Source organism: Paroedura picta, chromosome 3 (genome assembly GCF_049243985.1).
Source record: "Paroedura picta isolate Pp20150507F chromosome 3, Ppicta_v3.0, whole genome shotgun sequence".
NCBI lineage: Eukaryota > Metazoa > Chordata > Lepidosauria > Squamata > Gekkonidae > Paroedura > Paroedura picta.
In genome coordinates this window covers 133,869,062-133,893,383 of record NC_135371.1, presented here as the reverse complement: position 1 = coordinate 133,893,383, position 24,322 = coordinate 133,869,062, and the positions used below count along the sequence as shown (strand labels likewise).

The window sequence follows — 24,322 nt, the reverse complement described above, 5'->3', positions numbered from 1 at the left end:
GAGGAGGTGGCTTTTCATTTAATTTTAACACCTAAACTCAACTTATTTAATTAATGTTATATTGTGTGTGCATTGTAATATATTGAAGCTGGATGTTTTTAAATTCTGAGGTTACCTGCCCCGAGCTGACTAGGGAAGGGTAGGATAAATAACAACAACAGCAGCAACAACAACATTAAACTGTGGAGACTGGTCTTTTCAAAGGATCAAACAATTTTGAAATAATGAGATATAATATTCTACATTATTTTGACAGTAGGCCGTGGTATCACCACAATATTAGGAAATTGTTTTGAGGAACACACTTCTCTCACAACCACTGTGAAAAGATGGGGAAACAGGGAGGCTGGCTCTGCAGCTCTTTTTATTGTTCAATTTCGACCTCTAGTGGCTTCATGATGAAATGACTTACAAACACTTTACATTTGAAAGACTCCAAAGGTACTTCCACAGTCTCTCACACACGGCATCACCATAGCTCCATCATTGTTCACTGGAATATGATGGCAAATTAAATGAGATTCTGCAAGAAAGATCTAGGGGCAGAAGAAATGAAGACGTTTGGAATAACATATGGAGATCAATACAATTAACATAAATGTTTCACAGGGCAATACTAAACACATTACATCCTTAAGACCAACAAAGATTTATTCAGGGCATGAGCTTTCGAGTGCAAGCACTCTTCCTCAGACTATGAACTCCTTACACGTAAGGAAGCATCTTCTCTCAGGCCAATCAAGTGCACTGTTAATATTAGGCAAGATAACATTTAAGATGTTAAGTGGCATTTTTATCAAATGGCCATCGACAAACAAATCTGTTTTTTGCTTGGAGGGGTATGCACAAGAAAGAAATTACTGTTTGGTACAAAGAACGAAGGTGCCAGACTCTTGTCTGCAAAGGAGAAAGCCTCAGGGTAATATATTTATGCATCCTAAAACAAAGATCAGCTTGTAACTGGGACCTCCTTACTGATATTGTGGAATTCTGCTGCTGCCAGTGTTGATGTACAGGCCCATTCAAAACGATTATTATCCACTGTTTAATAGCGCATTGTCTTATTTGTAAGCATTTACGATGCGCTTTGACTGAACAGGCCGCCGGACTCCTCCGTTGTTAAGGCAACAGGCCTGAAGCATCCATTCCCACGCCCTCGTGTACCAAGACAGGCCTCTCCACAGGCTCAGAAGGCAAGAGGATTTCTACCTCTACGAGGAACACGGTTTCCTCAGGCTACTTAGGGACCTGCCACGCACCGCACGGTCGGGAACAGGAAACCAGCCGCCTGGTGCGTCACTGACCATGGAGTCCCACGACTAGAGGCGGGAAAGCCCGGGCCGCCGCCGCCGCCGCCGCCAGGGTGCTTGGCCTTGAAGGCGCGCTCGGGGCGAGGAGGAGGCGCAAGAGCAGCCATTGGGAGGACAGCCTCTGAGAAGCCGCCGCTCCAGAAGCGAGCTCAATGGCTGGTAAGGCTCCCCTCCCGGCGTCTGTGCCGGGCGTGCGTTCAATGGGCTTACTTTAGCATTTCTCCACCAACACGCCCCTCTCCAGGAAACTTCTGTTGAGGCGAGCTACGAGTGCGTGTGAGAAGGAGGCCCGCGTCACCGCTCTGCAGGCGGGCTCTAAAGCAAGACAGCTGCTTGAGCCGGGGGCCAGCCGGAGGGAAGCCCTTACGTCGTTTATCCGTCTTGGCAATACACTCTCGCTATCCCTGCTACCAAATACGTGTTTTATTTAGGGTTATACTTGTCCGGTTAAAGGCACTTTTGTGACCCCCGCCCCCCACTAGCTATAGAAAGGTTCTCAAAGGAGGGCAACTCTCCCCAGGGGGATCCTTTCATTTGGCTACTTGTCTACGAGAACAGCGAAGAGGCTTTTCAAGCGTTGATTCTGGATATCTCTGGAATATATAGCCGCTCTGCGTTTTCAGTTGGGCTTCGGCTTCCTGGTTTCGCCAATCTGCTATCCATCAGGATAGTTAATAATATTTTATAGTGCTTTAAAAAAATCAACAGTGTGCAAGCATGTCACTAATAGTCTTAAAAATGATGCTGCAAACAGGTTAGGATTATTTCTGTCATATTACCAATATATATTTAGTGCAAGAGAACAGTGAACTGCCATGGCCGTGGTGAGATTTGAATCGGGGTGGGTACTCCACACTCTTAACTCCTGTGTCTCATGTCAGAAAACAGGTGACAAAATTATACAATCCTGTACTTCTTCCTAAGGACAAGTCACAATTTCCGTCCATTGCTTTGTGATATAAATTCTTTGCATGATCCAGGTTAGGTTAACGGAAATGCTAGATTAATTGCTGAATTATGGATTTGAGCAAGCTCCTGTTGCACCAGCAATGAGCAGTTGTCTGAGGATGCTTCTATGTGGAAAATTATATTGATGCCTTCAAAATTTTCCATAGCTCAAAACATGGTAGATGTTTTCATATCTAAGGTGAATGTGAGAGCTTTGGTCCACCTAGTCTTGTGTTGTCTGTATTGGTTGGCTTCAGCCTTACCTAACCTGGCCACCTGACAGCCTTTCAAACTGAGATGCTATGGCTAGAGAATAAGTCTATGGATACCTACTAACTATGGTGACTGAGGGGAACCTACACATTTAGAGGTACTAAAAGTCTGAATCCCTGAGCCAGGAGGTAATATCGGGGAAGACCTCCACCTCTATACCCTGTTGTTGGCCCTTCTGAGAAACTGGTTGGCCACTATATGAGACAGGAATCTGGACCAGATGGGCCACCGGTCTGATCCAGCAGGGCTCTTCTTATGTTTGTATGGCCTTCATGGAAAGCAAGTGCTCTACCACTCCCCACCTTGCCCCGCATCTTGCTCCATCTAATGAGATGCGAGGATTAGTGATTCAGTAGAAGGATGCCAGCATGGTTGTTTTCATATGGATTGATTGCAAGCAGAGTAAACATTGTGACTCTGGCATTTAAAGAGGTACGAAGCATCAAAAATAAGCATCAACTTTCACGACCTTCAGTTTAAGTCTGATCATCTGACCAAAGTTGATTTGCTTATATTTCAAATACATTTCAAATATATTTGCTTATATTTGCTTATATAAGATTTGCTTATATTTCAAATATATTTCAAATCAAAAACATAAATAGTATGTTTTTGTCATAACTAATGGACCCTCTATTGTTGCTAGATAGGCAAGAAAACAAAGAATTATGAAATGAAACTGGGGTTACCATTTCAGTCCTCTTCATAGGAAGAAGAAAAATCCTGTAGCACTTAGCAGAAGGCTATTATACAGAACAAAGTATTCAGATTGGCTTTGTCCATATCATTTTTCAAAGACCTTTGAAATCATATGAATGATAGGCATGACAAAGTTTTCCTAAGGCGGGAGAGACAGAAAGACAAAGACTTGTTAAGCGTCAAAGTTCACATGGGGAACAGTGTGAGGTGGGAAATTCAGTGCATGGTGTCATTTGACCAACATAGTAGATTGCAAACTAGAGCTGGAACATTCATTGCCCTCTTTTTGTTATTTTCCAAATCTAGAATTGTTTACCACAGTGGGTAGGGCAGTTTTCAGAAAAAGTGGAATTTATCATGAGATTTGGAAAAAAATATAATTTGATTTGTACTTTCTGTCTTTCAAGCTCCTTTGATCCAATGACCTCGAGAAACGAATAAGGAGCCTTTATAAGGAAAATATGGTGGAGAGATATTTGGCCAAAGGTAGTGTAGCCCTTGGATCACTGTCCACCAACAGATTTATTTTACAATTTATGTCTTTTAATATAGTAGGAGGTAATTTAAAAATAGGAACAATCCATACTAGCTCGCAATAAAAATTATGAGGACATTCCAGTATTATATGGGACAAGGAGTCAACCTTCTTCAAATCACTATGACAAAGCATATCCAAATAAGGCAGTTTACATTATCTCCCATATAGGACTGCTGAAGGGGCAGTGTTCAGACATGTGAGCAAGAATGCTGTACAGTAACTGTAATTTATAAAAATTCCACCCTTTTTTGGTTACTGACCTCTAAAAATTTGCATAGAAGACCAACCTTACAATTCTGTATCTCTGCTCCTGCTTCTTTAAGGAAGTATTCTCTTCTGAAAATAGGACATCATGTGAATTGTCCCGCGTTTACTTTGGCTCCTGGCCAGCTATCACCAAGCCTGGGGTTATTTCCATGATTAGGCATTTACACCTCCCCACCTAGAAGTAACCTGTAGGTCACATTCATAGAACTCAAGAGACCAATAAATCTCTTTGACACTATATCCAGGATTGTGGGAAAACTTGAACATATTTCAATTGACAAAATATTGCTCTGGCAAATAAAAAAAACTCTACTCTCCTCCTTTTGTGTGGCTCAAGTCTGCTGTAGAGAAAAGGGAGAACTCTTGGAGTGCTTTCGTCTTGGTAGACGAGTGAAACGAAGTGGTCTCTTAGCATCTTTACTTTTTTATTTGTATCTCAATGACCTCGTAGCTGCTCTTTTCTTCAGCAGAATTTCATCTTCTGCCCTGAGTTTGTGAAGATAAATGTGAAATATAAATTTCAAAATACATTATTTATTTATATGATTTCTTAACCACCATGCCCAGCATGCTGGCTCGTGACGAGTTACAATGATAAAACCCCAGAGTAAAACAATAAAAACAATCCCCACCTTAGAACCTTAATGCTCCCCAATGGCAAACACTAAACCTCGTCCTCTCCCCCCACACTCAACAGCACCCCCAGTGCCTCAGGGAGATTAAGGGGAGTGTAGCTTGCTGTCTTGGCTAAGTTGAGGAGGGGTCCCTGATCTTAATGACCCTGTCCTCAATCAAATGCCTGGTGTAAGAGCTCCATCTTGCAGGCCCTGCAGAACTGTGAAAGCTCTTCTGGGAGCTCATTTCACCGGGTTGAGGCCAGAACTGAAAAGGCCATGGCCTGGTTGAGGCCAGGTGTACTACTTGTAGACCAAGGACTGCCAACAGATTTGCAACCCATAGGGATAGAAGTGGAGCCCAGACCATGGATGGCCTTGAAGGTTAATACCAAAACCTTGAACTTGATTCAGGACACAGCTGGCAACCAATGCAGCTGCCTCAGCTCCAGCTGGATTTGGGCCCTCCAAGGTATTCCAGTGAGGATCCTAGCAGATGCATTTCTCACCAGCAGCAATTTATGGATCAAGGACAAGGGAAGACCTGCACAGAGCAAGTTGCAGAAATCAATCTTGGAGGTGACCATCACATGGATCACTGTTGCTAGGTGCTTGGAGGACAAGTAGGGTGCTAGTAACCTCTCTTGGCATAGGTGTAAAAACAATTGAAAAAGTGATATAAAATAACTTGGCAGACTATGAACATCTCGTGGTCTAGAATCACACAAGTGCTTCGGGGCAAAGCAAGTCAAGTGATCTCTAGTGGAAACCACCTTACATATGCTAGATGTGTTCTCTCCTGGGCTAGTCTAAAGTTCACATCTATGTTGTGTTGCTAGTGTCATCAGAGACAGTAGGTGGAAGGGTGTGGACAGAGGTTTCTGAGTGCTCAGAGGAAAGAGGAAGGAATAATTCAGGAGGCAAGGCAACTAACATTTTAAAGCAGAGAGGAAAGTTTCTTATGTTGCAGAATACAATAGTCTCAGTACAGTTGGAGAAGTTCTGAAGTAGCTAGAGGGAGTCTAGTAATTTCAGCAGTGGTGAGGCAGTTCTAGGGAGCTAAAAAAATAATTTCTCTCTTGATAGCTCACACATTTTCACCTGGGCATATACTATTAGGACAGAATACTATTATTTGAATTTTTGCAATAGAGGTGGAGAAGAATCAAGATCCTGGCTTTTATTGGCAGATTTTAATTTAATTGTTAGGAAAAGGGTAAAGGAGAGAAAAAGGTAATGGAGAAGGCAAAATACGATCTGAATGATCAGGCTAACAAAGGCCAGGATTGTTTCTGCAGTTCAGACTTTGTTGAGATGTCGAATTTAAGCCCGATCTGATACTTCTAAGTTTACTCTACTGGTTCTGCAATAGGGCCTTTAAGCGAGGATCAGATCCGCTGAAAGCTTTTTACACTCACTTCAGAAGGAGTCCGTGCTGCCTGCCTATATGCATTTCCTCATTTTCAGAGCCTTTTTTGCAAATGCTCAGCAAGCATGTTTTTACTGCTTCTTTTTTTTTAAAGCTTGTTTTTGCAATATAGTGAGGGAGGAAAGGGCTTCCTTGGGATCCCAAATTGCTCTCAGTCATAATGAATATTGCTGGGAGTGCTTGGTGAGGGAGAAGAAGAGATAGAAGTATTGCCCTCAAATGTCTAAGTAGAATTCTACTCCCCAGCTGAGGGGTAAGCCAGGCACCTTTTCTCCCTTCACATCCAATTCACTGGAAGAATATGCTGATCGATTGACTGAGGCCACGGGAGTTGCTAGTTCCTACTCTTGGTTTTCCCAGTTGCAATGTATGGCTGCGAAAGTTGGACCATAAGGAAGGCCGAGCGTCAAAGAATTGAGGCTTTTGAACTCTGGTGCTGGAGAAGACTCTTGCGAGTCCCTTGGACTGCAAGGCGAACAAACCGGTCAGTCCTAGAGGAGATCAACCCTGACTGCTCTTTAGAAGGCCAGATCCTGAAAATGAAACTCAAATACTTTGGCCACCTCATGAGAAGGAAGGACTCCCTGGAGAAGAGCCTAATGCTGGGAGCGATTGAGGGCAAAAGAAGAAGGGGACGACAGAGAATGAGGTGGCTGGATGGAGTCACTGAAGCAGTAGGTGCAAACTTAAAAGGACTCCAGGGAATGGTAGAGGACAGGAAGGCCTGGAGGATCATTGTCCATGGGGTCACGATGGGTCGGACACGACTTCGCACATAACAACTCTTGGTTTTGCTAAGTAGCAGCCCTTCATGCCAAAGACCAAGGCTGGTGGGCTTTGCTTTTAGTCAAAGGCAGAAACAACCACAGCTAGCCAGAAAGGACCCTGCATCCCCCCTCCCCTTACATACCCTCCCAGGCAAAAGTGGCAAAACAAACACCCTCCACCTTTTGCCCTTTTATGCTTTTCTTCTGCAAACAAAAGGAATAGGTTCCTGGACTAGAAAAGAGATCACCTATTTCTCCCCAAATGAGGTGTGTGTGTGTGTGCTTTTGGAGAAACTTTTCTGAGCATGTGGCACTGGCTTAAAAAAACCAATAACTCCAGAATCATGATATTCACATCTAGTAAACACAGAGCGTCCCTCTTTCTGGCAGCTCAAGTCAGCCAAGAGCCAATCTACAGCTTGACTTGCCATTTAAATGTAAACAGGATACTTGAAAGTCACTGAGGAGGTTTGGTTACTTGGGGCAACCCCCCCCCCCACACACACACACACATTGTATAGGTACACAGACTACAGCCTCCAGTCCACAGATAAGGCAGGCAGCTTTCTGTCCCAGATCTAGCTTTCCTGCATTCAGGCTTTGTTGCTTGTCAGCTCTGTCCTATTCAGAACGTTATAACGTTGAATTCCATAATTCTGCATCCCCAGAAGGTGGGGTTTGGATTGTAACACAATCCTGTGCATTAAAAAAAATACAGAGGGAAGGGGGGAAGGGTGAGAGGAGAGGCAGATTATGGGTAGAAGTTGATAGGCCATCACTTGAAGCGAGAAATGGAGGGGGAAGCGGACTTGAACCTTGTGCTTCCTTCCTGAATGTAAATTCCCTCCCAGGGGAGGTGGAAGAAGTAGTGTTTTACCAGAATTCACAAACTGCATGGCAAACAGGAAATACCTTCGGATCTGCGCCTGAATATTAAGAATTTTGTGTGAAATGTTTGTGATTTCGTGGAGCTTTAGGGCAGCCATTACACCATTTTTGGTGACTGCAAGGAGAAAGCTCATGACCCTAGCTTCCTTATGACTAAGTTTCTAGAGAAGTGTGCATCCAATATTGAGATCTCTAACACCGAGATCATGGTCAGATCTATTGTATTGGTGCCACCCTCTTCTGAACATTATTCTCTCCACCAGGCTGAACTAAGATCAGAATTGTGACCACCGCCGCTATATGTTATGTGATATGTTATATGTAACTTTTAATTGGGGTTTTTATGGGGATTTTATTGTGTTTTAACTATTTATGTTGTAAACCGCCCTGAGACCTATTGGGAGAAGGGCGGTCTAGAAATTAAATAATAATAATAATAAATTCTAAGACAGATTTTTGGATGCTCCTAGAAGGCTGATTATTGTTCTTCATACCTCATTAAGCTCTCGGGAAGCCAAAGAACAGCCATGGTCAAGGTGTGTCTGAGCTCCCAGGAGAACCTGGCTTTTCCCTTATGCACTGATTGCCTGTAGCCATCAGATCAGCTTTAGTATCCTTTCCCCAGCAATATCAGATATCACTGAGCTGGAGAAGTCATGAAATAGGGTTTCAGGTGTGTCCCCCCAATAAGCAAGAGGCCATGGATCTTTCCTCTGTTTTGGTAGCATTCCTTCTCTCATTGCAGCCCACTGGACTTTCTGAAATATCCCTCTTCCACTAGAGGAAAATTTAGATCAGGTTCAACTCAGGTGTAATTATTCTTGATTCTGGCTAATGATTACGAGTTTGAAGTATTAGCTTATAGAGTAATAACATAATGGTTTGAAAACCCTGCTTTCCACATCTGTATTTTAAAGTCCAGCCTGATGAAGAGTCATGCTGAACTCAAAAGTGTGCACATTGATCAGTGTCAATTTAGTTGGTCCTAATAAAAGGTATTACATGGATTTTGTTCTTGTTATTGGATTTTGGAGTAAGGTTACATTGGCGTTTGTATTTCACACACAGGATATGCTTGCACTGGGCTTGCAAGCAGGGTAATACCCAAGTGGTGTATTATTTTGATGCTGGTAAGGAGATTATCACTAATAAAGACCTGGCAGCACATTTAACTACGGATATCGAGATCAAGAGGATGGTATCCTTGACATTTTGAATCAGTCCTTCTAAAAGTAAGTTATAAACTTTTACTGTAGCCCTTCCAGCCAACTAACCCCCTTCACACATACTTGTATGTAATGGTTGAGGACATATTGTTTCACTGTATCTGAAGAAGTGAATAGAACTTAATTGGTCTTAAAGGTGCCACTAGATTCAAACTTTGTCCTGCTGCTTCAGGTCAATTTGGCTACCCACCTGAATGGATTATGCATCTTGATTATGCATCTTGATTCTCATTGGCCCTTCCTGGCCACTAACCTCCTCCCTCCTCTGTCTGTTTCACTGTATCTGAAGAAGCATACATGCACACAAAAGATGATATCTTGAAGACGACTTTGTTGGTGTTAAAGGTGCCACTGGATTCAAACTTTGCCCCCTCCCCTGCTACAGTTCTGTATATTAAGCTTCATTCATGAGGATCCCCTCCAATATTGAGATCTCTAGCATCGAGATCATGGTTAGATCTATTGCATTGGTGCCACCCTCTTCTGAACATTATTCTCTCCACCAGGCTGAACTAAGATCAGAACTGTGACCACCGCAGCTATATGTTATATGTAACTTTTAATTGGGGTTTTTATGGGGATTTTATTGTGTTTTAACTATTTATGTTGTAAACCGCCCTGAGACCTATTGGGAGAAGGGCGGTCTAAAAATTAAATAATAAAAAAAAATAATAATAATGTGGGCAGTTCCAGGAATTTGTGAAGTTCATAAGGGGAGGAAGAGCAACAGGGGTTGGGTCTTTTCTTACTCATTTAACACCCTGATAAAAATATTTATTTAAACATGTCACCTGGCTTAATTTTTTGTATGATTTTTTTAATTGCCCCCCTTTTAATTCTTGCAGCATTGAGTTTGATTCTGTGGGATGGACAAAAGTTGCATGAATCCTTTGCACAAAAGGCTCTGTTTAACATGATGCTTTTTAAAATTAGCATATTATTTAGGATCCTTGTGCTGTGCTGGCAGCTGCCACCACCAAATAAATGTTTTTTTTAAAAAATCTGCAGACAGTCAGAAGCCTTGTTGGGCAGAAGCCCCATCTGATCTTACCCACTTTCTAAAAACACTTGACAGGTGCCGGGAAAGATGAAAGTAGGTTGGAGACCCCTTTGTTATTATTACTTATTAAATTTCTATTCTGCCCTGTCTTGGGCAACATGTTTAAAATTCCATAAAAATATATAATTCACTCTAAAATCTAAATTATATTAAAATTAATGTTTGCTTACAAAATACTAGTCTGGAACTTGGGGGGGGGGTATGATGTTCTTTCCCTGATGGTCAATCAAGGTGGCAGATGGGGGTGGGGAGATTCGAGAGATTGATGTTTACCCTTCTTAGGCTACAGCCATAGGTCTGGTGGGAAAGCTCTTCTTCAGTGGTCCCCAACCTGTGGGCCGCGGCCCGGTGCTGGGCCGCGAAGGCCATGGCGCCGGGCCGCAGCTCCCTCTCCCCGCCCCCCCCCCCGCAGTAAAAAACTTGCCGGGCCGCAAGCTTGCGGCCCGGGAAGCTTCTTACTGCGGCAGGGCGGGGAGAGGGAATTGGGGCCGGGCCGCATCCGATGCGAGGGCGCGGCCCGATGCGTGGCTCGCGGGCGTGGCCCGATGCGTGGGCGTGGCCCGCGCGCCCTGCCGGTCCCCAACCTCAGAAAGGTTGGGGACCACTGCTCTTCTTTACAAGCCAAGCAGAGCTGTCACAGAGTGTTCCGTCAGGCTGGAACCAGTGCTGATTTGATCTTTCGGGCCAGGGATTCTAAATAGATGTTGATCATTCAACCTTAATGCCCTATGAGGTGTAATGGAAGAGGCAGTCCTCGATGTTAAGAAACCCAGTCTGTTAAGGAACCAGAACCTTGAAAATGATTTGGTCTCCCATCTGGAGCCAGGGCAGCTGGGTGGGCACAGTTCACAGATGTTACCACATTTTAAAGGGGAAAGGAATGAACAAAGAATGAGTTTACCTATCTTCAGTCTGCTGAAGTGAGTAGAATCATAGAATTTGTCTGTTAGTGTTTCAAGTGCCACAAAAATAATTTTGTTGTTGTTGTAACAAACTGAGAATATCAAATCCTCCGAGATTGGTCATATATTTTAGTGAGTTAAAAGCTTAACAAAATGTTGGTTACTTTTTTTCCTGGAGGAAAATAACATGGCATCAGTTTTTGTATGGTGGAATAGACACACTCACAATGCAAAAAAATGCATTGCAGAAACTCTTATGAAGCATGGATTTGGGATGTTTTATAAAGCCGTGAGTCACCACAATTCCATATCATCCATGTTTTCACAATGCCTGGTTATAAAGGACAGTTCAGGTGACAGCAGTATCATCTCACTTCCTATTCCAAAACTGAGAACCCAAGGTAACACATGATCAGTAGCACTTTAGAAGAGCAACACAAAGGCCTGCTGGTTAAATCAAGTTATTCTTCTGAATTAAACAGCATGTTAAGCTATTGTTTGTGGGCATTTGCCAAGGACAGTAATATTTTTCAGCACACCACTGAGGAAATGTGTGACCCAACAGCTACAGCCGAATCGTATCTGACCACAATGCATGAGAATCTTACAGTGTACTTCTCAAATCATGAGGTGTAGCTGTTGGAGGCAAAATCCTTTAATTCTGCATTTTTTGTTTGGTGGACTTCCACTGGGCTTTACTGAGCATGCAGTGTTCTGTGACAGGTCCACAGTTCTGTATTTGAAATGGGATTTCCCCAATCCGGTTGTAGCCCCCATGTGGCACATCCTACACTGTTCCAGAGAGTCCCCTTTTCCTCATCAACCCCTTCTGGAGAATACAGCACAAAGAGGGAGGGGAGACAGCTCCATTCCACAAACAAAACTCTGCCTAGGCAATCTGGATCCCATCTTACAGAGCGTTCACTGGTCCTGAAAAGCCATTCTGCTAAACCCATATGACTCAGCAGTTAGATCTTCTCCACACCACATAGAATCATAGTGTTGGAAGGGACCTCATGGGTCATCTAGTCCAACCCCCTGCACTATGCAGGACACTCACATCCCAATTGTTCATCTACTGTAACCTGCCATCCCTTTGCCTCCACAGAATCAGCTGCCTCTCCATCAGATGGCTATCTAGCCTCTGTTTAAAAATTTCCAAAGATGGAGAACCCACCACCTCCCGAGGAAGCCTGTTCCACTGAGAAACCGCTCTGTCAGGAACTTCTTCCGGATGTTTAGACTATCGTGACCTGCCACGAGCCTACGGAAATAAATCTTAATAATAATAATAATAATAATAATAATAATAATAATAATAATAATAATAATAATAATAATAATAATAATAATAATAATAATGGGATTTCTTTTGAATTAATTTCATCCCATTTGTTCTGGTCTGCCCCTCTGGGGCAAGAGAGAACAATTCTGCTCCATCCTCCATATGGCACCCTTTTAGAGTACAGTGTCTGTTATTAGGCAATCCAGAGATTCGGTATAGGGGACCTTTAGAGTTCCCAGTTAGCCTAAGTTTATCATGAGAAGGTAAGGCAGCCATTTTGGTTGCCAGAACAGCAATAGTTACAGGAGCTGGCACAAAAGAATATCAAAGAAATAATTGTAAAATTCAGGGTGAGTCCAGGATATGAATCTGTGGAGTTCCTGCCTCTGATTGAGGGAATGGGCTTACCGGAAAGGTATTAAAGGCAGATTGTACCAGGCTTCACCCATTCCTGAGGGAGTTTGGGAAGAGAGGCTTAGGTAAGGTCTGTAAAAGCAATCAAGCCCACCTGGCTGCATGATGGCAATTAGAGCTTGTATCTAGGAAGACTTGCCCTGGCTGATGACTTTACGTTTATAGATCTAAGTGAGTGCCTGGCTTGGCAATGGGTAGGTATGCACAAATCCCATCAGTCAGCAGCCCTGTTCTGGCTGCTTGTTAGAATAGCCTGAGGAGAGCCATGACCTCATCTTCTCCAAAGGATAACATTGCTAGCTCCTAAAATGACTGCCAAGGTAAACTGAGCCAAGATGGAATCAAAGCAGGCAAGCACACCTCTATGGAAAGAGCCCCTGGTAACACTCGCATCAAGCAGGCCTGCTTGGTCCTCTTATTGACACGCACAAACTGATAGTGAGTGAAATGCGTCATTCAATACTCCTTTCAGCAGCACTTGCAGAGGAAGACAGAGAACAGCTCCCAGCAGTTTTCATTGTTGCAGTTTTAATCAAAGAATCTTGGATAAGGGTTCCTAGGAACATAATAGGAAAGCCACCATGGCCAAGGATTGGTTGTGTTTGGGATGGAGTGACCACAGTAAAGTTAAAGTTTTTAGTATACAGTTGTTTTTGATGTTTTGTATTAGTCTGTTTTTGTATCGGTGCAAGCTACCCTGAGACTATTTTGGAGGGTGGCCTAAAAATCTCGTTTTTTTAAATAAAAAGAATGGCCACAGACTTGGAAAATAATGCTGCATTGTTACTTAGGTGAGCATAGTGAGACCTAACTTTACAAAAAAAACCCTGAGAAATGCATTGAGGTGGATGTTTTCACGTAAGGCATTGCATTTGTTCGAGCAGTCTTTCGAATTCTGGAATCATTTGATTCCTTTTGTGGGGGCAGGGTAATGAATTGGACCGGCTTTAGGGGATTTGTTCAAACCATTAGGCAAATTATTAGGAAGAACGGCTAAGGCCTAGTCTGAGGTTCCTTTCTCAAGTCACACTAATTGCAGCATTCGTACTTTGTCCTCCAACACTGTCCTACAGGGATTCCAAAACTTTTTCTGAGCTCCCCAGAGAAGTGCATAGTGTGTAAACATGTATAGCAGGGAAATAGATTGAAGTTTTCTTTGGTCTATATATCTGCAGATTTCACCCCCCCTCTCATTTAGCACACCACTAAATCAAACAAAAACAAAGTTCAGCAGGAGGTGCCTCCCATGAGCCAAAGACTTGATCATCCAGCTGCCCTGGATAGCTCCACAAGTACAATAGGTGAATTATACTGTATTTAGTTTTCATGAATTATTGTACCACTAGTAATAAAGCCCGCTGTATGGCGAATACAGCGGGCTCTAGAAACTGACCTTTTCGGGCGGCGGGGCTCACGGCGGCGGAAGCTCTGTTGGGCGGCGGCTGTCTGAGGTGGCGGGCTGACGCGGCGAGAGTCGCTTTGCACCTCTCGCCGTGTCAGGCCGCCGGGCAGGGAGCCCCCGGCAGCCGTGCTCCGCGCAACTGCCGGGGGTTCCCTCGGGCGGCGGCCTGACACGGTGAGAGGCACTTCGCGCCTCTTGCGGCATCAGGCCGGGAGCAACTGCGAGCTGGCGCGCAGTTGCTGGGGCTGGGAATCAGAGGGACCAATCGGCAGGCGCAAAGCGCCTGCCGATTGGTCCCTCTGATTGTCTGTCCTGAGGAAGGGTCCAATGCGGACCCTTCCACATCCCGGACATATCCCGCCCCAGAACGCCTGTTTTATTTAGTCCGTTGTGCCCGCGGCGCCACGGGCGGTGTACAGATACTTTATATTGGTTTTAACTGAAAAAAAAACCTTTTGTTATTTATCCACATCTTCTAAGATGAGTTTCTCATTTTGAAAATGATTGCCTCCTGAGCCCCCCGGGAGGGCGGTATATAAATATAATAAAATAAGTAAATAAATAAATCGTGCAATTCTGTCACATTTTAAATGGAGGAAAATATTAACCGGTTCTATTTTTTTCTTTGTCCTAAACTTCCCCTGAAGTGGAAGATGACAATGATGAACAGAATGATGTAAACCTGCCAGCTGTTGAAAACTGTATGACAAAGCTACCATTCCCTGACCAAGAAAGAGAAAAGGTCTCCAACCCCTCCGAACTTCAGGACACAAGCACACCTACCTCTTATTTATCCAAGGGTGACGCCAGCTGTTGTTTATCAACAACTGAAGATGACAAGGATTGCAAACCCTCTTCATTGTGCAATGAAACTGAACTAGCTGGACAAGGCCATAGCGAAGGAGAATGTGGTTTTCCTATTGGCATGAAAACATCCCAATGCACAAAGCATAGCATCCACAGCTGCCCTGTTTGCACATCTTCAGTGTTTTGCAACAGAACTCTCTTTACTTCAGCTGCATCTACACAACACATTCCTCAGCAAACAAGAACCTGTATGGACACTGCACTGTCAGGGCAGCCAGTACTTCTCACAGGAACATTCCCATCTAACATGCAAGGTAGTAAAAGGTCATTTACCATTTGAATGCTTTTAACCATCTAGTTCAGCCTTTCTCAACCAGGGTTTTGTGATGGTGCTGGGTTTCCTGGATAGGTGGGAATCAATTCTTAAATTTGTTGAACATTTATCATGTGATATGACAATATATGATCACATTGACTCCTCCCAAATGGCCAGTGATGGGCCTGGAGGGGGTGGGCCTGGCTGGGCATGTACACAGCTATGCTTCCCAACCATATTCTGCACGATTGCACCACTTCTGGGGTTTCTTAATGGTAAAAAAGTTGAGAAAGGCTGATCTAGTTGTAGATTTAAGATATGTCTGCTGGGTTATCCAAATCTTTCTGTCCTTTTTCTTAAAAGAAGCTAGAGGCTGATCAGATTAGAGCTTCTTGCTTTGTGACAAGGAGTCAACTTCTGTGGCAACTACATTTTCTGCCTTTCTTGGTCTAATGAAGTTGAAAGATGGATCCATCCTTCACTGCACAGTTGGTGTGAGAGAAGGGAGAACTGATGCTTGTGTAATGAAGTTAGCTTTTCTCTGGCATAGGACATGGAGCTGCTTCTCAGTGTTTAAAAATCTTTTAATGAATGGGTATCTGGGTGTGGTGCAAAGGATGGCAACGTTATAATGGAGAGGGAATATGTCTCTTTCACTGACTGGCCCTTCACTGAACAATGAACCCCTCCCCCTCCTCCCAGACCACCTGCCTACTCAGGGGACTCTCCAAGTGTGACAGAAAGCTGCAACTTTGTAAACTAACTAAAGGGGAAAAACAGCCTGAGAAGGATATGTGAACCAGGAAGCACAGAATCTTGGACAACTGCTGAATGTTAGAAGGGGTAGGTGAATGGTAGCGGAGAGAAACTAGCCTGCTCAAACCCTTGAGAGTTTAGAGCAGTGGTTCTCAACCTTCCTAATGCTACGACCCTTTAATATAGTTCCTCATGTTGTGGGGACCCACAACCATAAAATTATGAAAGTGTTCTTTGACCGATGGTGTGAAGATCCATTGTTCATGATTGTATATAAAATGGGTTTTTTTCTGGGGTTTCTCAGTTCAGTACTGCCTCTTGTCCTGCCAAGCTGTGCTGCCACCTGGAGCGCCTGGCAGGAGACTGCACTGCACTGGAGGCACTGCTGGAGTGGCTGGCGGCCAAGCGCAGGTGTCTGCAGGAGGAGCAGTAACAGTGGCAGTGCCCCCCCCCCGCCAAGTTGCTCGCCCCACCACGACTCCTGTGTAAGGGTCATTTGACCCCCAGAGGGGTCCCGACCCCCAAGCAGAGAATCAATCACTGGTTTAGAGAGTCATGCAAGTTTCAAGGGCACAAGCAGGAGTATCAAATTGCCCCTTCCATGATTTCTCAGATCCCCTTATCCTCTAATTTTTACTTCTTAGGAATTTGGCTGGTTCATTATGACTTCAAGCAGCAAAAAAAAAAGGCTATCCACTGATAATCCCGGTCTACTTGTGGGCTTTCCCAGCTAAACATGATTTTGTAAACAAGTAAATCGAAAAAACAAATTTCACAGAGATTGTTGACAGCAGCAGTTACAGATAGAGAGAAAAGACAGGAAGATTATTTTGCCCCCACACTTTAGAGGTTAGAGAATCCCAGAAGTGGAGTTTGGAAGTGGGATTTCCCCTCCCCCAAGGGCCCCCATCTTCTATGACCTAATCATCAGATTCGTTTTTGTAAAATGAAGTATTGAAGATGGGATTTACATATCCCAACAACTGTGCCAGAACAACATTAAAAACAATACTCCGCTTAGGACAGCGGTTAATAGCATCGCATAGCTGCGTCATGCCCTTTTCTTCCTTAATTTCTCCCATTCATGCACTTTATGGGGAGGTATCTACTGGAACCAGAATGCACCATAATTTTTTAAAAGCACATTTCTATATGTTGTTCCCTCAAATTATTGCTTTATTTGTCTTACCAATTCAATTTGGCTTTATTGCAAGGGCATTAAAAACAAGAAAAATGTAAAATAACAAACATTAAAACTACCAAACTAGCAAATAGTTTTGCTACCAAAACTACTGAAAGTTACTTTTGTAACAAAATCAATTTTAAAAGAATGGCCTTTCAGAAATTCATCCTGCTGGCTTGATCTTTGGACACTAACTTACATTGGATTTCCTTGGCTGCTAGGGCAAAAAGAGCAACCATATGGGAGACTACTGGTTCCTCATCAGAAAGGATAACCAAAACTTTCTCCCATCATGGTGCTTGAGCCTAAGATAGCTAGAACAGTGTCTAAGAATTTCTGACTGAGAGAATAAATCAACAAGGTATGGCACAAATCTGGTTCTGGGGCCCATTTGGTCAGATTTTGTGATAACAGCTTGGCCATAGTTAGTACTTTTCTATTTTGTCTCTTAACTTTTAAAGATCATATTTTACCAAACATTAGTAATTATTTAGTTATGCTGACATTATATAGACATTTGACTTAGAACCTAGTCACAATATAACAATTTACAACAAAGTCCCTCTGATATGAGGGCTTAACGCTGTTGATTTCAGTGGGATTTTGTCACTAACTTGTTCTTGATTGTGCCCTGTGAGACTAAAAAAACCCTTAAAAAACTAAAATTACAGGAATCCTGTAATTTTAAGACCAATTATTAGTAAATTTTGATTGAAATTAGTGGTGCATCTTTCCAAGAAACTGTGCTTAACGCTGCACTGTGCTTTTTCAACTTTGTGGAAGAAAATATTAAATATTTTTCCCATCCTGATATACAGAGTTGGTGCTTAAAGTAAGAGTTCAGAATTCAAAAGAAAATGACTTTATTGAAATTGAACTGAACCGAGAAAAGATGACTTATCAAGATCTACTCAGAGTGAGCTGTTGTGAACTGGGTGTTAATCCTGAACAAGTAGAGAAAATCAGAAAACTACCAAATACACTAGTAAGAAAGGTAAGGATTGGTGTTTTTCTTTAAGCTTTTGATTATATGTTGACAGCGTTCTTTGACAGAAATATATCCCTAGCCATCAGAGAACATGGTCTGTTAGTTAATGCAATTAACATTTAAAAACTTACACAATAATCAAATTTCCGGTGGTCAATTAGAAACTTTTCCTGTGCATAGGCTCCATCTGGTACTGGGTACTTTCTAAACACACTTGGTAGGCCTGGAAAAGTGTTGACTGGGGCCATGATGCCCGTGGAAATCATGTGGGAGACAAGTAAGAAATCTTTGTACACAAGAGCAAGCTGCTTTTAATAAGAATATCCCTTCAAACAGATGTTCAGCTTTTTGGGCTGGGGAGGATCTGAGGCCTCCAAAGCAAGGTTCCCAACTTTTAGACTATCATTCTGTCTCTTTAATATTAGTCCACTTGGCATGCAATTATGTGACTTTATTTGACTGCATACCATGTAAAGCTTCGGTTATCAGTTTCTATTAATTAAACCTCTACTGAAGGGACAGTCCATATTGCTCCATTCACTTGGCAACATTACACCAAATGTGCCCATAATCTAACTCTCAAACTGCTACAGGTTATGGGAAGGAAAATATGTAAGTGAATTATTGTGTCAAATGTAATGTCATCTACTGCCCTGATGCATTTCTTTGGGCCATGTGAGTTCACTATTCCCCAATCTAAGCATCCTTTGCTCCTTGCTTGTGAAAGAGCCCCATTCCTTCCAAGTTTCAGGTAGCAGCCATTCTCTCCTCTTTGGTGGCCAATTTGCCCCTCCCCCCTTCAATTCTTAGGGCAAATTAGGTGCTTCAAGAGAGGCAAGTGGTGATAAACAGGTCACTGGACAGGTTGCATATATGCTTTCTAGGTAAATAAATAGTTGGTAAATCTTCCTGTTCCGTGTTCCTGCAGCTTCTTTCGGCTTGCTCTACTTTTAGGATTTTCAATATTATGGTTGCACACAGGCCTAGACGTTTTTCATGACAGGGAGGTAAATATTACTTGGTAAATAAAATCTGATTATGCCATAAAGCAGTGGTTTGCAACCTTCCTAATGCCGCGACCCTTTAATACAGTTCCTCATGTTGTGGTGCCCCCAACCATAAAATTATGCAAGTGTTCTTTCACAGAAATTAAAACGAAACCAACCAAATGGCGTCAAGATCCATTGTTCATGATTGTATATAGATTGTACTTTTTCTGGGGTTTCTCAGTTCAGTTCTGCCTCTTGTCCTGCCAAGCTGTGCCACCACCTGGAGCGCCTGGCGGGAGACTGCACTGCGCTGGAGGCACAGCTGGAGCGCTTGGCAGCTGATCATGGGCGCCTGCAGAAGCAGCAACAGTGGCAACACCCCCTCCCCACTAAGCTGCTCACCCTGCCGCAACCCCTGTGAAAGGGTTGTTTGTCCCCCAAAGGGGCCCCGATCCCCAGGTTGAGAACCACTGCCATAAAGACAGCATGTTCGCCAAACCTGTTGGCAACCCTAAGGACGATTTACTACTCTTATCTATAGTCAAAGGTAGATTTGATTTTTTTCTAGCATGGTGACCTTGAACAGCTTGGCATATAGAATGTTTTATTTTGTAACCAAACCACTTAACTTTAAGGTACTAAGTACTTTACTGTAGTGGTCCCCAACCTTTTTGAGGCTGGAAGTGCTGCGCATGTGCGTTTTCGCCGCGCATGCACAATGCGTGGGCGTGGCCCTGCTTCCCTCTCCCCTCCCACCCACAGTAAGAAGCTTGCCGGGCCACAAGCTTGCGGCCTGGTAAGTTTCTTACTGCGGGGGGGGGGGGGGGGGAGAGGGAGCCGCGGCCCAGTGCTTGGGGACCACCGCTTTACTGCATTGAGAATAGACAGTCTTACTAGGTATACTATTTGCTTTCATTATTCAAATTGATACTTTACCCCCACACAATAAATGAAATAATACTATCTTCCTCTTTATTTTAGGATAAAGATGTTGCTAGGCTTCAGGATTTTCAAGAACTGGAATTCGTTTTGGAGGAAAGTATCAACTCTCCTTTCAGAAGTGCTGCAACTACATTGACAGAACTATCTTGTTGCTACAGCACTAAAGCAGCAAACTTGACATATTGAGGTATCTACACAGGTTTTCAGAAGAAATGGATGAAATGTTTATAAAACTAAGAATTTATTATAGTTCTTCTGAATAGAAAACATTCCTTTTGTATCTTGATATTAAACTGAAACACATCTTTGAATGTATTTATTCTCTTAGTTAACTAATTATTGGTTATGCAGTGTAATCTACTCAATATACTGAATTCAGATTGAACTAGCTATTATCTTTTAAATAACCACAGCACTAAGGATCTTCTTAGTGTTAATCATAAGCTAGAAAGTGTGAAGAGAAAATATAGCTCATAGGAGAAATTTCCTGAGTAGTTTCTTTCCCCTGTGGTTTTAACCCAAACATTTATATTTTTTAAAAAGCTGAAACTTCTATTTTAAACTTAACTATCCTCAGACAAAACTAAATATAAGTTTAAAGAAAAATTTCATTAACTTTTCATAACAAATGCTTGTATCTGAGCATATCTATGCATTTAGTAAACTATTGTTTGTGTATTTTGTAAAAAAAACTAAGTCACACTATATAAACTAAATCAATAGAAGGTGCTATATATCTGTGTAATGTACTAAAAATGTAATTGTTTTTCCAAAGGCAGATTTCTTTTTTCTTCTTGCATTCCCAAGCTGTAGAGTTCATTGTGTTTTTTAAAAAATGAAGTTTGGTTTTAATCTTGATTAAAATGTTAGAAATAAGATACTATGGAAAATTAGTATAGTTTCACTGTAGATCAATTACAAGGTGTGGCTTCTACTTTAAGAGCCAGTTTGGTGTAGTGGTTAGGAGTGTGGACTTCTAATCTGGCATGCCAGGTTCGATACTGCGCTCCCCCACGTGCAGCCAAGCTGGGTGACCTTGGGCTCACCACGGAACTGATAAAACTGACCTTGGGCTTGCCACAGCACTGATAAAACTGTTCTGACCGGGCAGTGATTTCAGCACTCTCTCAGCCTCACCCACCCCACAGGGTGTCTGTTGTGGGGAGAGGAATGGGAAGGCGACTATAAGCTGCTTTGAGCCTCCTTCGGGTAGGGAAAAGCAGCAAAATATATTCAATACATTCTTCTTCTAATAGTTGAGTCAATTTTTTTTTCTATGCACACAAATTGAAACCTGCCTAAATTTGAATTGCGGTAAGGTACATGTATGTGTGCATTGTCATCTGTTCATTTTCCCTTGTACACTGACAAGAGTTCCCATTATACTAAAACTCCTCTAACCTTCCATCAAGAACACTGTCTGCTCCCTAAATCTTTTGCGCTGGAGTTCTCTGAAGTGCTGAACTGTTCTTAAACATTTTATACTTCACAGAAAATGAGACTGAGAGCATATTTCAATTAGATGAAGTCCAGAAACACTCTACTAGGACTGTCTACAGAGGTTTATTTATTGAATTTATATACTACCTCAGAATGAGCTTCATTTATATTCCGTTTCTGCTAATCTGTTTTCCTACTTTTCAGCAAAAAAAATATGGACACCAAAGTGGCTCACAGGAATCTTTAACAAAAATACAAAAGGCATTAAAATTCAATACATAAGTTTCTTGGGGAGTGGATTCTTAGCTAAATAGGGCCTGGGCACCATGTCAGGGTGCCTGGGTTATTCCTGCCCTCCCTTTGATGCCTTAGCAACTGCACGTAAAGGGACTTTTAAACTGATGCTTACATTGCCTAAACAGCAAAGAACAAACTGACAAAAGAAATATAGAAAGGACAAAGGAAAAAATATAATTGCAAATTAGTCCAAATCCTGGTAGCATCTAGTACTTCTCAGAAGCTTTCTGTTTTTGTCTTTTATCATGACTTCAATTTATTTCATGTTAAATGTTGTTAAAAATATATTTTAAAAATATATACCATCTGATATCAGCAAAAGCAAATAAGGCTGCAGGCTGGTTTGCTGGCAAAGGCCATAGCAAAAGATCCATCCCCTTCAGCCTTTGTGCTACTGAAGTTATGGACATTTTTCTGAATTCTTTTCTCCCAAGTCCCTTGTTTTTTCTACCACCCTCCACCCCTAGGTTTTCATAACAGAGGAAGTTGGGGGGGGGGGGGATGATCATGCTTTATGCTTTTAAAAAATGTGTTTCCCTGGTACAGTGAAGCATTTCTCTCCCCTCTGTTTTAGCCTATTTAACATGTTATTTAGAATAAAGGTCTAATATCTACAAGTTACTTTATACATGCAGGTAACTGTGGGATTTAATTTTTCTCCTAGCTATTATCATTTATCCACCAGATTCAGCCAGAATTTGTGCACCCAGCCTTGATTTTGCAAATATTATCTGTGCCATAAATAAAACTGGTGAGGGGTGGTAGGTGATGTTGCACTTATTGTGCACCTGATTGGCCATCTGTCCAATGAGTGGTCAATCAGGTGGCCTGTCCTGCCCCTGGCTGCATCCCTGCCAACTTCATCCACATGGATGAAGTGCCAGCCCACTCTACCATGACGATGCCCAGAGGTGAGCCGGCTGGGCTCCTGGGCCCATGGTGTGGGAGGACTTGGCCAGATGGTGGCTGGGGCCTACCAGGGAGACAGCCTCTACCACTTGGAGGGGGGGTGCTGCCAGCAGCCACAGAGACAAGGTGAGGGAGGGGTGGGCTGTCACATGGGCCCTCATTACGACATGCCAAGCCATTGGATACCCCACCTCCGAGCTGTGCCATGCAGGTGCCTCCAAGCTGTGCCGGCTGTGCCATGCAGGTGGCTGCTGGCCTCCAGCAAGGAGGGCGCCTATCTAGTGGGGGAGGGAGGCCCCACCATCAACCCATGAACCGGCCTGGCTTCTGTGAGGGGGGGGGGAGATGACGGCGGCCATGTTGCCCACCATCCCTGCTGCCTGCCTGTGGCTTCAGGCTGCCTCAGAGCTGCGTGTTCAGCTGCCCTCCTGGGCATGCTGGATTCCCATGAGAAGAGCTGGGGGGGGGGGGGGAGGTGAGCACAAGCATCGCCGCTGCAAGCAATCCCTGCTACTTTGGAAAAGCCGGGAGAAGGGCCTGGGGCGGCTCGACTTTTGTGGGGAGGCAGGAGGGGTAGCCTTGGCCAGTTGCAAGAGCTACCTTCCTTACTGCTTGCATGCCTGCAGCCCCAGCATGCTCTGCTGCCAGTGTGGACTGGGTGGGTGCTGGTCTGCCAGGAGGCTGACCAGATAGGGGAGGCAAGATCTACAACTGGGAGCCAGGTAGGGGGGCTAAGGGTTTGGTAAGTCTTTGTGGGGCAGTAGAGGGAGGCCAGCTCTTCTCCCCTCACCCCTACCACTTTCTCCATCTCTGCCCCAAAAATGCTCCCCCAGGTCTCAGCTGGCCTGCCCTGGGTTGGGGAGAGAGGCCCTAACAGTCATTGTACTTTGCAATACAATGGGCTTTTTAGGTATCACATAAAACGTGCTTCCATGGAACATGCTTCCAACAATGTGCCAGCTGTCCAACTGGATTTCATGGGGAAGGGCCTTCCCCTCTGAAGACCAATCAGAAGGCTGTCGAGCCACAGAGCAATGCCCACCTCTTCACTGCTGCTACTGTCTCGGAGGTCTGCTTACCTGCTTGACAATCCCCGAGGGATGCCCATCCCCTCCAACAGCCACTCAGTTTACTTGGCATTTTGCCACAACTCATCAGATAGCCATTCTCAAGGACACTGTTGCCCCCCACTGAGGGCTGCTGAGATGCTTTTATGGTCCTGAGAGGACCCCCCCTTCCTATCTCCACCATTGCCTCCCTTCCTATCCATCTGCCCACACATCCCAATGAGTTATGGCCTCGCCATGACTCACGCCTCACAGTGGTAAGATGTTATATGGTAAGGGGCTGTCGCTGGTGCCCACCCTCTCACCCTGTTTCTGCAATTAGCACTCCTCCCTGCTCTCACAGCCTCTACATTGCGCTAAGATCATTGCCAACGTTCTCCGAGGTCCCACCCCACCCACTCCCCTCCTATTATTATTTTATTATTTATTTGATGTTTATACTGCTGCTCGCAGCGGTTAACTCCTAAATTCTGCTGCCAGCCTGCCAAGTCCTCCACCCTAAACCCACTATCCTCCTGGCCTCCAGTAGTCCTAAGATTCCAAGTTGTACCCTCTGCTCCGGCACCCACCCCTGCGCTGCTTTCTTGCACTTGCAAGAGCAGCAGC

At 43.7% G+C, this 24,322-nt stretch overlaps 1 protein-coding gene and 1 long non-coding RNA gene across 4 annotated transcripts; one reads left to right on the top strand and one right to left on the bottom strand.

Annotated features, from left to right (window-relative positions):
* Positions 1–347: 347 nt before the first annotated feature.
* Positions 348–7,022, bottom strand: LOC143832884 (uncharacterized). The gene is made up of 2 exons (XR_013229436.1): positions 3,221–7,022; positions 348–536 (listed from the first exon to the last, which is right to left on the bottom strand). It is a non-coding gene; the product is annotated as an uncharacterized LOC143832884 (long non-coding RNA).
* ANKRD40CL (ANKRD40 C-terminal like) lies at positions 1,138–22,851 on the top strand. 3 transcript variants are annotated; one of them, XM_077327972.1, is made up of 5 exons: positions 1,140–1,469; positions 8,802–8,965; positions 14,670–15,143; positions 17,903–18,078; positions 20,043–22,849. In XM_077327972.1, coding segments are annotated over exons 2-5 (798 nt in total). In that variant the 5' UTR covers positions 1,140–1,469; positions 8,802–8,964; the 3' UTR covers positions 20,190–22,849. The 3 variants fall into 3 exon arrangements, with proteins under 3 accessions (XP_077184086.1, XP_077184087.1, XP_077184088.1); XM_077327973.1 differs by lacking the exon at positions 1,140–1,469 and adding an exon at positions 2,273–2,290; XM_077327971.1 differs by lacking the exon at positions 8,802–8,965 and having other exon boundaries at positions 1,138–1,469; positions 20,043–22,851.
* Positions 22,852–24,322: the final 1,471 nt, after the last annotated feature.

Bases quoted from the DNA above. Each gene is read 5' to 3' on its own strand.
- ANKRD40CL (XM_077327971.1), top strand. The intron at 15,144-17,902 runs GTAGTAAAAGGT...CCTGATATACAG, and splicing joins ATTCCCATCTAACATGCAAG to AGTTGGTGCTTAAAGTAAGA. The intron at 18,079-20,042 runs GTAAGGATTGGT...TCTTTATTTTAG, and splicing joins CAAATACACTAGTAAGAAAG to GATAAAGATGTTGCTAGGCT.